The sequence below is a fragment of the Xyrauchen texanus genome, chromosome 49 (genome assembly GCF_025860055.1).
Source record: "Xyrauchen texanus isolate HMW12.3.18 chromosome 49, RBS_HiC_50CHRs, whole genome shotgun sequence".
Lineage (NCBI taxonomy): Eukaryota > Metazoa > Chordata > Actinopteri > Cypriniformes > Catostomidae > Xyrauchen > Xyrauchen texanus.
This window is the reverse complement of record NC_068324.1, coordinates 24992217-25006618: the sequence shown is the minus strand read 5'-3', so window position 1 is coordinate 25006618 and position 14402 is coordinate 24992217. Positions and strand designations below refer to the sequence as shown.

General features: G+C 37.0%; 1 protein-coding gene across 1 annotated transcript in view; it reads right to left on the bottom strand.

Moving 5' to 3' along the window:
* LOC127640086 (ankyrin repeat domain-containing protein 27-like) overlaps nt 1-5488 on the bottom strand; it is a gene marked incomplete at its 5' end in the record, with an annotated part of 42951 nt that extends 37463 nt beyond the window's left edge. The window contains 4 exons of the mRNA XM_052122481.1: nt 1902-2056; nt 4544-4700; nt 4786-4896; nt 5477-5488. Of these exons, the coding sequence (XP_051978441.1) occupies nt 1902-2056; nt 4544-4700; nt 4786-4896; nt 5477-5488 (435 nt within the window). The remainder of the gene's footprint in view (nt 1-1901; nt 2057-4543; nt 4701-4785; nt 4897-5476) is intronic.
* Nucleotides 5489-14402: the final 8914 nt, after the last annotated feature.

Genomic DNA, 14402 nt, shown 5'->3' with positions numbered 1-14402 from the left:
GTGACTGCTCGAATCTCGGCCTGTTTGGAAGACATCACCACCTGAAACTTAACCCAGCAAAGACTGAGCTCCTCGTTTTTCCAGCCAACCCTGCTGTTGAACACAACATCACTGTTCAGCTGGGTCAGAAATCTATGGGTAACCATTGATAACCAACTCAATTTCACAGTTTACATCTCAAAGACAGCATGATCAGGTAGACTTACACTACAATATCAGGAAAATAAGACCCTTCCTATCTGAACATGCCAGACAACTTCTTGTTCAGTCTCTTGTCATAACTACACTGAACTACTGTAATGCTCTCATTACAGGCCTCCCTGCATGCGCAATTAGGTCCCTGTAAATGATACATAATGCAGCAGCACGTCTGGTCGTTAATGAACCAAAGAGTGTGCACGTTACACCAATCCTTGTCTCCACTGGCTGCCGGTTGATCCATGTATCAAATTCAAGACTCTGATGCTGACATACAGAACAGTCACTGGGTCTGCTCCAGCGTACCTAAAATAATTTCTGCAGAGCTTCGTTCCCACCAGAAGTGGTTTCCCAGACTTTCAGTTCCACTGTACAACGTTGGTGAAATGACTTTCCCAACTCCATCCGTGAAGCAGACTCACTATCTGCCTTCAAAAAATTTATTAAAGCAAATTTCCATTCACATTTCACTCATAGCAAATAAAAAATAAATAGTATTATATATATTCTTGTTGCACTCTAATCTGTCTTGGACACTACTATTCTGATGCTTGTGAAACTTTGTAATGGAGCACTTTTCACATCCACGTATCAGACCACTCATCCCGGTATTTGCGAGCCATTGTTCCTGCTTCTCAGATCACTGTGCAGTCTCTACAAGTAAGCTAATAAAATAATTTAAACTGAAATCAATGTTTCATGCCCATTTATTTGTTTATTTGGCAAGTAGTCTTGTAAATGGCTGAATAATGAGCAGTCAGATGGTTAATTTCACAGAACAAAAACAAACAGAATTCCGACACAAACCAGAGGTTAATTCCAGCTGTTCAATGATTTCCTTCATCTCAAATGACAATTTCATTGCAAATCAATATTTTATGTCCATTTATTTATTTATTTAGTAGCCATGAAATAAGAGGGATAATGTACAGTCAGCCGGTTGTTATTGCCTAAAAAGAAACCCCTTCGGAGTGATACAAGAGTCCTCTGCTTCGTGTCGGGGTCAAGATCACCCTGTCGGGGTTTATTGTTATACATTTTATTGGTAAAGTTGCTTCTGGCACATTACTAAGTATTCCTTATACCTAAATTTAGCAAGTAGAATTATAATAGTCTGTAAGGTTTTCTGTCAGGATTCGTATAAAAGGAAAATGTCTAAAAATGTATTTGTATATTTGATTCGTATTGTGTAATCTCTATCAGAACTCTACTTGTGTGTATTGAAATACTATTTTGCTGCTGGAGAGTTATTATTTACATGTTTAACTCAATGGTAATCATAAAAGTCCTATTATGTTTTTGTTTTGTTGGAATCCTATTAGAAAATTTGCATTAGGATCCCATAGGACTGTTTTTAAATTATGATTCCAATAGGAATCCTGTACAAGTTTCTTATTGCAATCCTTTAGGAATGTATTTATTTCTTTATTTTACTGGGGCATTTCCTTAACTCCCACTTCTCTTGGGAAATAATATATGTCATTAGGCTCTGACTAGCACTTAAGAGAATAAAAGCACAACAAATATATAAATAAATAAAATGGAAGTAAAATATCAAGGCAAGTGGAAAATGGAGCAAAATGAGATGTAAGAAATATTGTAGTGTAAAATAGGGAGGGATAAAAGGGAGATAACACAAAAAAAGAAAAAAGGAAAGAGGTGAGAAGTGATTAAAAGCAAATACAAAAAGAAGTTTCTCTTACTATTTGATATCGGAGGCCTTTCCTCTCTTGTGCTTTAAAAGAACGACAGAAGGCGGCCACATATTTGACCAGTTTTTCAGCATGATGGCCCAAGAATTCCCTCACATCATCGATATTCTTCAGATAGTATGGACCAGAAACAGAGCTTAGCTCCTCTATGAAACAACCATAAACAAAATAATATGAAAACAATTCAATCAAATTAGCATTCAAACAAAGAAGCTGTAATATTTTAGGGCTAGGTGAAATATTGAATATTCATGATGATTTTGCTGTCAGTTAAAAACTACGTCTTTATTGTAAAACACTTTAAAATAATGTTCTATTAGTTAACATTAGTTAACATGAACAATCCTTTTACAGCATTTATTAATCTTGGTTAATGTTAAACATACTGTATACAGTACTAATACATTTTTATGTATTTGTATACACTAGTTAATGCACTATAAACTAACATGAATTAACAATGAACAATTGTATTTTTATGAACCAACATTAACAAACATTAATTAATGCTGTAAAAAATATAGTTAATTGTTCGTTCATTATACCAAATGCATTAACTAATGTTACCGAATGGAACCTTATAGAAAAGTGATATTTTTTATTATTATTCTTTTATTTTTACTGTATTTAGCTATAAATATTTATTAAATAAATAGGTATTTTGTTACAAATGGCTGTTTAGTCTAAATGATGGTTCCTCAGATTGAAATAAATAAATAGGTTATTTCAGAGCAAATACATAAATATCGATATACACATACATACACACATACAGTGGGTACGGAAAGTATTCAGACCCCCTTAAATGTTTCACTCTGTTATATTGCAGCCATTTGCTAAAATCATTTAAGTTCATTTTTTTCCTCATTATTGTACACACAGCACCCCCATATTGACAGAAAAACACAGAATTGTTGACATTTTTGCACATTTATTAAAAAAGAGAAACTGAAATATCACATGGTCCTAAGTATTCAGACCCTTTGTTCAGTATTTAGTAGAAGCACCCTTTTGACCTAATACAGCCATGAGTCTTTTTGGGAAAGATGCAACAAGTTTTTCACATCTGGATTTGGGTATCCTCTGCCATTCCTCCTTGCAGATCCTCTCCAGTTCTGTCAGGTTGGATGGTAAACGTTGGTGGACAGCCATTTTCAGGTCTCTCCAGAGATGCTCAATTGGGTTTAAGTCAGGGCTCTGGCTGGGCCATTCAAGAACAGTCACGGAGTTGTTGTGAAGCCACTCCTTTGTTATTTTAGTGGTGTGCTTAGGGTCATTGTCTTGTTGGAAGGTGAACCTTCGGCCCAGTCTGAGGTCCAGAGCACTCTGGAGAAGGTTTTCGTCCAGGATATCCCTGTACTTGGCCGCATTCATCTTTCCCTCGATTGCAACCAGTCGTCCTGTCCCTGCAGCTGAAAAACACCCCCAAAGCATGATGCTGCCACCACCATGCTTCACTGTTGAGACTGTATTGGACAGGTGATGAGCAGTGCCTGGTTTTCTCCACACATACCGCTTAGAATTAAGGCCAAAAAGTTCTGTCTTGGTCTCATCAGACCAGAGAATCTTATTTATCACCATCTTGGAGTCCTTCAGGTGTTTTTTAGCAAACTCCATGCAGGCTTTCATGTGTCTTGCACCGAGGAGAGGCTTCCGTCGGGCCACTCTGCCATAAAGCCCTGACTGGTGGATGGCTGCAGTGATGGTTGACTTACTACAACTTTCTCCCATCTCCCGACTGCATCTCTGGAGCTCAGCCACAGTGATCTTTGGGTTCTTCTTTACCTCTGTCACCAAGGCCCTTCTCCCCCGATAGCTCAGTTTGGCCAGACGGCCAGCTCTAGGAAGGGTTCTGGTCGTCCCAAACGTCTTCCATTTAAGGATTATGGAGGCCACTGTGCTCTTATGAACCTTAAGGGCAGCAGACATTTTTTTGTAACCTTGGCCAGATCTGTGCCTTGCCACAACTCTGTCTCTGAGCTCTTCAGGCAGTTCCTTTGACCTCATGATTCTCATTTGCTCTGACATGCACTGTGAGCTGTAAGGTCTTATATAGACAGGTGTGTGGCTTTCCTAATCAAGTCCAATCAGTATAATCAAACACAGCTGGACTCAATTGAAAGTGTAGAACCATCTCAAGGATGATCAGAAGAAATGGACAGCATCTGAGTTAAATATATGAGTGTCACAGCAAAGGTTCTGAATACTTAGGACCATGTGATATTTCAGTTTTTCTTTTTTAATAAATGTGCAAAAATGTCAACAATTCTGTGTTTTTCTGTCAATATGGGGTGCTGTGTGTACAATAATGAGGAAAAAAATGAACTTAAATGATTTTAGCAAATGGCTGCAATATAACAGAGTGAAACATTTAAGGGGGTCTGAATACTTTCCGTACCCACTGTATATATATATATATATATATATATATATATATATATATATATATAAATAAAGGTTGAAAAATATTGGTGTGCTGTATATTAAATATCAAGTTTGTTCTGATTGGCTGTTATTTTGTCAATAAACAAAGCATTTACATTTCAGTTAGCACAGAAAAAAAATTACTTGACGCTCCAAGTTTGTCATGTCCTACCACGTTAGGATGAAGTTCGAACAAATAAATGCAATACCAGGGCTGTGGTCAGAGTCCAGCATCCGTGCAATGCATAGTATACTGTAGGCCTGCTCCTTTTCATTGTAGAAAGTCTCTTCAAACAGTATAGTGGCCGAAATGGGATTCGGAGACCCCGCAGCAAGTCGTACCTGGTTATTCTCTATAGACACATCCTGGAATATATACCACACAAAACAGCAGTTCAGTTAAGAAGATACATGAGGAACTTCTGTGAGATTTTATTTGGATGACACATACCTTTCCATCTAGCGTCTGGTAACCCTGCTCAGCAGGTTGAAGCACGTATCCGTCAAACTGGGCTGCTGTTAAGGAGCCGACCCGTAAACTTCCATGACATGGTACCAGAATCTATAAAAGCAGTTTCATACATTTTCTGTATCCCATTTCAAAACTGCCAAATCTAATGAATCAATTAAAAAACCTACCAGCCAGAGGTGTTGAAAATCTACCTAGTTTTAAGCTAATGCAAGCCATTTCAGCGCCATTATTGGCACCAACACCCCCTGTCTTCCACTGGTGGACAGTTAGTCTCACCACAAACTCACACCATTGGTTTAGCCAATTTTGCAAAAGACTCAAAATTTATAATCCAAGTCTTCTGAAGTATATGATAGCTTTGTGTGAGGAACTAGGGCTGGGCAATATATTGAATCTTCACAACAGAACCTCAATGATCTTTGTGCATGGCATTCATTTTTCCAACAACTGTTTACAGACAGATTGTTTCACTTTAAATTGAAACTATCACAACTCCAGTGGGTCAGAAGTTTACATACAAAACTTAACATAAATTAACTAATTTAAAAGTTAAGTGTGCCATTAAGCAGCTTGGATAATTCCAGAAAATTATGTCAAACCTACACAATTAGCTTCTGATAGGAGGTGTACTGAATTGGAGGTGTACGTGTGGATGTATTTTAAGGCCTACCTTCAAACTCAGTGCCTCTTTGCTAGACCTCAGAAAAAAATATTGAGGACCTCCACAAGTCTGTTCTACCTAGTCACTGTTCGAGATGCAGACACACTCCCTCAGTTTAAGTCTAGACTAAAGACTCATCTATTTAGCCAAGCTTACACCTAATTTATAGGGATGGACCGAAATGTCGGCCGCCAAAAATGGCACTTTCAGTTTTTGGCCGAAAGAGAAAAAAGGCTGAAAATATGAGCCGAAAATATATACCTCCTCGCCCCGCCCCTCAGTGCTCAGATTTCACTCTGGATCTATCTAGCCCTTATCACGGCGCTACCAAACAAAAGCCGATCATATCAACGGTGTGGAAATTCTTCAAAGTTTCTGATAAGGACATCAAATTTGCGATCTGCAGTGTTTGTTCAGCAGAACTTTCAAGATGTACAGAGTACAGCAAGAGATTCTACTGGAAAGTGCCCCGATCCACAGCAGTGCCACAACTTGAGACGTATCTAGCTGAACTACCCATTGCCAGAAGCGACAATCCCCTTGACTACGGTCGCATAAACAAAGACCGCTTTCCTTTGCTTAAATGGATTGCGCACAGGTATTTATCTGCCCAAGCACCAGCACAGAGAGTGAGAGACTGTTCAGTGCAGCATCTCATGTTCTTGATGAGCTTTCTGACAGGAGAGACTGTCAGAAAGTTTAGCAACTTTTGTTCTTGAAGAGAAACCTGTCACTTGTACTTAAATAGAAAGCGGTCCAATATGATGTGTATAGCAATAACATTACACTTGTTCTTCACATGAGGATACATCTGTCGTTTACAGTTGAGGTTGGATTTAGTTCAATTACTGCTGTTTTGCACTGTTGTTTTGCACAATAATGTTCACTTAAAGTGTACATACGTTTACATAAACAGAATAGAGCACTGATCGATATATATATATAATTATATATTATAGTATATATAGATCAGTGGAATAGAGGCCCTCTGCAATTCTGTGTTCTGCCTTTTGTTTTAATTAAAATTACTGTTGCATATTTAAACTTTTTGAAAGATGCTAGCTAAGTTCATTACTTGACTGTTGTTTTGCATATAATAGTTTTCTAAAACTTTACATTATTTGGATAATTGTTAATAAAATCTGTAAAATTTGATTTTTACAGAACTGAATGAAGAATAATATTTAATATAGTTTTAATATATTTTTTTGTCCAATTTTGGTGTGTTACTTTCAATAAAAGTGCAATTTATTTTATTGGTTTGTAGTTTTTCAATTCAGATTCATGAAATTAATGAAAAAGTATAATATTAATAAAATTTTATTTATTTATTTTTTTTTTTTCATTTAAAAAATATAAAAGTTAATTTTGGTTTTCGGCCAAGTGCATCCTGGATTTTCGGTTTCGGCCCAGAATTTTAATTTCGCTGCATCCCTACTAATTTATCCTTCAATCCACAATTAGGCTGCTTTAGTTAGGTTAGCCGGAATCAGAAACATTGATCATGATCTATATCTCTGCAATAATTGAATGGCATCTATGCTAATATTATTTTATTTGTTTCCCTGTCTCATCCTCGGGACTCCTATCCTGAGGTCACCAGAACCGGCTGGATCCAGCTTCATTCCTGCTTCGTGTTGGACTCCACTGCTACGTTTTGCTATGTTAGGCTTACTTAGGATGGACCCCACCGAACCTCACCGAAATTACCGGCCAGGTTGAACTGCGATGCACCTCACTGATCTCTGCCTACAATCACCTCGGTTTATTGATGGACTACACTCTCAAAATGGAATGCATAGACTAACAATTGCCAACAAAAGCCTTCATCAGCCAATTAACAAGGACAATTGCACCTATGTGAACTTCTGCAGATACAGGATGAACTTCAAAGACATTAGTAATGAATCTTTCAGTTCATACAAAATATTTGTTTAAACACTGTCCCTTAACACTTAGTTTAATCATTTAGAACCATTACTTGCACTATACGGTACATAAGTAATATTGGCATTATATTCATGATGTTAGCCAGAGGGGAACTGGCCCCCACAGTGATTCTGGTTTCACCCAAGGATATATATCTCCCATTAATCAACATCTTATGGAGTTTTGTGTTCCTTGCCACAGTCGCCTTCGTCTTGCTCACTGGGGTTATAAATACAATATTATTTAATGACTTATTTTTAAACAAAATTCACAATCGTATTTTATCAAACTAAACAATCATGACTCATAGACATTACAGTTTTATCTTCTGTTAATACCTGATCTTCTGTAAAGCTGCTTTGAAACGATGTGTGTTGTGAAAGGCGCTATACAAATAAAAATGACTTGACTTGGTTCATCCTTGGGAGCAATTTCCAAATGCTTGTAGGTACCAGGTTCATCTGTAAAACCGTAGTACGCAAGTATAAACCCCATGGGACCACGCAGCAATCCTAATGCTCATGAAGGAGACGCATTCGGTCTCCTAGAGATGAATGTAATTTGGTGTGAAATGCGCAAATCAAATCACAGAACAACAGCAAAGGACCTTATAAAGATGATGGAGGAATCCTGTAGAAAAGTATCTATATCCACAGTAAAACGAGTCCTATATAGAAATAACCTGAAAGGCTGCTCAGCAAGGAAGAAGCCACTGCTCCAAAACCACCATAAAAAAGACAACTGTTCACAAGTGTACATGGGGGCAAATATCCTCTGGTCTAATAAAACAAAAATGTAATGTTATGTTTGGAGGAAAAAGGGTGAGGCTTGCAAGCCGAAGAACACCATCCCAAGAAGAAAGAAGCATGGGGGTGGCAGCATCATGTTGTGGGGGTGTTTTGCTGCAGGAGGGACTGGTGCGCTTCACAAAATAGATGGCATCATGAGGACAAAGCATTATGTGGATACTGAAGCAACATCAAGACATCAGCCAGCAAGTCACAAATGGGTCTTTCAAATTGACAATGGCCCCAAGCACACCTGCCACAATTTGTGGCAAAATGGCTTAAGGACAACAAAGTCAAGGTATTGGAATGGCCATCACAAATCCAAGACCTCAATCCGAAAGAAACTTTGTGGGCAGAAGTAAAAAGCATGTGCAAGCAAGGAGGCCTACAAACCTGATGCAGTTAAACCAGTTCTGTCTGGAGGAATGGGCCAAAATTCCAGCAACATATTATGAGAAGCTTGTGGAAGGCTACCCAAAACATTTGACCCAAGTTAAGCAATTTAAAGTCTACTATTATTCTGACATTTCTCATTCTTGAAATAAAGTACTGATCCTAACTGACCTAAGGCAGGCAATGTTTTCTACTATTAAATGTCAGAAATTGTGAAAAACTGAGTTTTAATGTACTTGGCTAAGGTGTATGTAAACTTCTGACTTCAACTGTAATTATCAGCCTACAGTACATATCGAATCTAACCAATAGGCTGAAAAATATTGAGATATAATTTTTGTATCCATATCACACAGCCCTAGGAGAAACAGACAAATATCAAGTCATTATTCAATGATAATCTTCTCCTTGGTTCTCAGATGTTACAAGATCACAATGTTTCATATGGACTACTTTTATGAAGCTTTGCAAAAAAAAATATTTGGACAGTCTGCAAAATATCCAATTTTGTGTTCCAAAGAACAAATAAAGGCCACATCCACCCTAAAATCTTTAGTTTGAAAACCCAATAATTTCTCTACATTACAATTTTTATTTGCATTTACACCTCTCATCCACACTAGAATTACGTTCTCCATTACCCCATACTTTGGAACACAATGATGTTAGAAAACTGTAAACAGAGTTTTCATACAGAAACATATTAGTGGTGACATGGCCATAGTCATCTGATTTTGGAACATCATGAGAGTAAATTAAATGATTTTAAAGAGAACACTTTAATGACCACATAGCACTTTAGTTCACAACAGTAAAGAGCCCTCTGCATGAATGGACATGTAATTGAGACTGAAACAACTCTCATAAATCAATTCATGTGCTGAATCTGCACAGAGAGCATCCACAGTCACATGCGCAATGGCATTATGAAAATGCTTCTATTTACCTTTCTTCATCTTATATTTATATCTTTCTCATTTAATGTCATCAAACTCACATTTATTTGACTAGTGACCTAAAATTGGTGCAAAAGTTTAGATTAGATTTTGAATGCCAGATTTTCAAAGTGGATTTTTGAACCCCACTGTCCCTCAAACTTTAACCAACACTAGATGTAATCATGTCTGAAGTACAGCAGTCACTCACAATGCCATGGAGTTCTGCCACCCTGTTGAGCAGGTCCGGTCTGTGTCTTTCCAGATGCAGGTAAAAAGGGTTCTTCAAGATATGCTCATCATACAAAGCCATATGTGTCCCAGACTCTGGTTCCTTAAAGAGAGGGAAAGACAGAAACAGAGAGATAGAGAGAGAATCATGAGGGCGTAGAACAGGAGTAGGTAAAAGAAAAGTCAAGAAAGGGAGGAAATAGATGGACAAGAGGAAATTTAGCCTTACTAACTGTTTCTCCTCGTTACATTTTCTCTTCAGACAATTATTCAAAATGTTGCTCTTTTTATTATTACTCTGAGTAAATATTTAGTGCCGCTTGTAAGCGTCACTATTATTGATATAGGGTAAGAGATTCAAATAAACCCCATCCTCACCCCAAGCATTAGGCCTGAAAAATACTTGACGCATATACTGGTGCGAACGCTTGAAACAATGCATTGTCAAAGCGCGTTCTAGTTGAAGATACATAACAGGAATTCTTGTGATTTCAAACCTCAGTACTCAAGGGGGCAATAGACTTCCCTTCAAAATTCTGTGCCATTAAACTAAATTTGATTTCATTTATGTAAGTTGCTATAAATATGTTGACTTGAAGTTACTTGCTCTGCAATATACTCAATGTCCACAATAGCACCCCTTGTGAGACATTATTAGAAACTATAAAGGCTCTACTTTTATTTGTGTACACTCACATTAACAACAAAATCTTGTGCTTTTGTAAAATAAATAAAATAAAAAGGGTGAGCTGTCAGCAGTCTCCGTGTTCACGAGCATATTTCTGAAACACGTCACAAAAATGAACTGAAACTCCACGAATACTTATCACACAAACATGAAACATATGTCTAAAGAAAGCTTAAGATTTCTACTTTTAAATAAAACAATTAAAATTTAAAACAAATATTCTCCTGCAATGTAATCTGTATGAAACAAAGCAATGTACAGTTTCTCCTGGCTCAGCTAATTTATCTCAAATGTGATCACACCCAACAGCAGAACGCGCTATTCATACAGTAATGTGCTGAGGCGATAAATGCAAATGGTAAACGCACCCGACTGTGCCTTAAAAACAAAGTTCATTCACTTTTTTGCTCGTTTGAAAGACAGCACGATACACAAGTGAGAAAACTCCTATATAGTGAAGAAGAGTTACAATTTTCCTCAGAAGAAGAGCGGGACTCAGATGAAAGTTTGTATTTGAGTGACTTGATCCAGCCGAGGATACAATTTCGAATAAGTCTTTCAGTTTTACTTACATATTAGTTGACATGCTATTTTATATAAACATGCACATATTTTACTAGTGGGACTGTTTCCAGACTTGCCAGCCAGGATTCAGAGTATTGAAATATGTCCTAATAAGCAAGTTTTAGTTACAAATGCTGTTTCGGCTAAAGCAGGTATTTAAATTGTATGCTGTATGATATAAATATGATATAAAAATAATATGAATGTTTAGATAATATTTTAACTACTGTTTATGCTGCCTCATTATCAACAAAGCTTGTGCTTGCAAATATGTGTTCAGGTTAAATGAGTAAAATGCACTTTAAATATGCCCATATTAGAAAATAAGCATATTATAATGATTTCTGAAGGATCATGTGACACTGAAGACTGCAGTAATGATGCTGAAAATTCAGCTTTGATCACAAATTGCATTTTACAATATATTCAAATAGAAAACTATTCTTTTAAATTGTAAAAATAGTTAAAATATCACCATTTTTACTGTATTTTGGATCAAAGAAGTGCAGTCTTGGTGAGCAGAAGAGATTCTTTTAAATGGTAGTGTAGGTCTAAAATTAAGTAAAGTCTTTATGTAAAGAAAATGTATAGTCAGATTACTTCTTTTAACTTAAAACTTGATTTTGATCATTAAGTCTACTCACATTCATTCTCTGTCACATTCCTCATTGATAGGCCCCGGGGAGTGGTCTTTTTTTATCCTCAGGTGTGAAACAAATATATATTTGTGATAGTTCACGCCTCCTCGCATATTACCTTTCAACACTAAAATTGTCTTACAAAAGTTCAATTACTATATTGTTTTGTATGAATGAGTGATCAGGATGGTTTTCACATCATTTTGTAGCAAAAACTCTAGGCTACAAGATCCAGTTCTCAAAAGGCTTGTGGACAAATGTTTAGTATGTGTTATATGGCCTTATTTCAATCATGCATAAACATTATTTTCTCAAAAATACAAACATGTACACACATGTTGCTCATATATTATTGTAGCCCAGTTTGTGCTGAATACACCCTCAGACCCCAGATGGTTAACTAGGCTAATGAAAAGTCATATTATAGGCTATTATATTAAACAGAACTAACTCACATATCAGAATAGCATTCTGTGATGATATTCTTCTCAACAGATCGCTACCGTAGGCTTTGTCAGTTCAAACCAGTCTGGCCATTCTCTGTTGAACTCTCTCATCAAAAAGGTATTTCCATCCACAGAACTGCCACTTATTGGATGTATTTTGTTTATGGCACCATTCAGAGTAAATTCTAGTTACAGAAATACTCCATGTGATTATCTAATCAGCCAATCGTTTGGCAGCAGTTCAGTGCATAAATAAATGCAGATACGGGTCAGGAGCTTCAGTTTATGTTCACATCAACCATCAGAATGGGGCAAAATGTAATCTCAGTGATTTGGACCATGGCATGATAGTTGTGCCAGATGGGCTGGTTTGAGACAATCATCTAGACAATCGGATCAGGTATGTCTCTCTAAAAACGCACCAAGTTTGGCAAAGTTACACACACCATAAGCTAACTGAATCACAATTCTAAAATCAGCTAGTTGGAAAGTATTAGCAGGCTATTGGCTAGATAGTCCTGCTGTCATGTAAACCATTATGAGGCTTGGTAGCCACCTATCCATCTAATATGATATTATCTGATCACAACAACTTTGACATCAACACCATTGCCGTTTACCTATGTACTATTTGGTTAAAAGTTTTTTCATGATCCAAAGTGCTGTCACTTTCACAAGCTTTTTGAAACAGGCAAGAAAGTCTTTCAGTGGATGCAACTACAGAAATTACATCTGTATTTATTACATAAATATGAATGACCATAAGGAGAGAGAAACGTCTGCAGAAAATGATGAAATTGGCAAAATTTTACTTTGTGTAATTGAGTATTAGTTCCAATAAATGACCTTTTTGGACGGGATGACAATTTTTAGTTCAGAAAATTACAGTATGTTTTCATAGAGCATCAAGCTCATATCTTTCAAGGACAATTTGATTTGTTATAATATGACCCTTCAACAACAGTAATAGGAGTAAAAAAAAGAAAAAAAGACCATAAATATTCACCGTCTCAGAAAAGAAAAAAAAATATCATTATGATAGCTCCAGTTCTGCTCACAACATTTATATCTTTGACCCAGTCTTGGTCAAGTTTTTACTACAGGAATTCCCCAGTTATGTCCAGACTTAGGTGGGAGACAAAACAAACAGAAAATTCTGCTCATTTCCTTTAAATGTGTGTGTAATGTTTTGACCTTTAAAGATTAAAGACAAGATTATTCTTTGAGAGAACAAATTGAAGTGCATAAAATAATCCAAACAGGTACAGAGATGGGAATGCTAGAATATCTGACAAGACCAAAATGTACTCACATCTTTATGATAGCTAAAGAGAGCTTGCGACACTATGAATAGTTTCCTCTTTAAATCCTTCAAATGATGGATGAGGAAGAGGAAAGCCATGAGGATCAATTTCAGGGTGTCCAGAAGAAGAATAAAATAAAATTTAAAAAAATCACATGGATGCTCCAGGGGACAAGAACCTGATATTCCTAACTTGCAGTAGGTCCTCCACCTCTCAATCTGAGTATTATGGGACTATTGTCTGGATGACTGTCTGCTAAGACCCTGAAAAATGTGAGATGTGCCATGTGATCTATTCCTCTGGGCCATAACGGATTGGGCTGAGGGGAACCAGGCTCCGGTTATCCGGACCAGATCCGAGCAGACCGTGTTTTCCGGATGACATTAAACTGAGACACGCTCACAGAAATCCCCAACTATACTCACTATAATGGGACACGCGCTAACTTTTAGTATACTTTTAATTTGTGTAATTTCTGCACCACTACAGCGTCAACAAATGGAATAGCATAAATAATTTTTCAAACAGGCCTCAAATTTATGCCAACGTTTGAGTTTTGTTAGCACACAGAGCCACAATGTGCACACTTTTCGAAGGATTCACATGGGCTGCAGTTGTAATGAGTATTTTCAAACTGAAACATTATAAAAGTCAAATCAGGCCAACTCTAAGCACACAGGTGAATTTTCTTAAACTTGTTAAGAAATGTAATTTGACTGTCCTCAAAGAAAAGGGCCAATCTTTTTTCAATTATTATCATATACACTCACCTAAAGGATTATTAGGAACACCTGTTCAATTTCTCATTAATGCAATTATCTAATCAACCAATCACATGGCAGTTGCTTCAATGCATTTAGGGGTGTGGTCCTGGTCAAGACAATCTCCTGAACTCCAAACTGAATGTCAGAATGGGAAAGAAAGGTGATTTAAGCAATTTTGAGCGTGGCATGGTTGTTGGTGCCAGACTGGCCGGTCTGAGTATTTCACAATCTGCTCAGTTACTGGCATTTTCACGC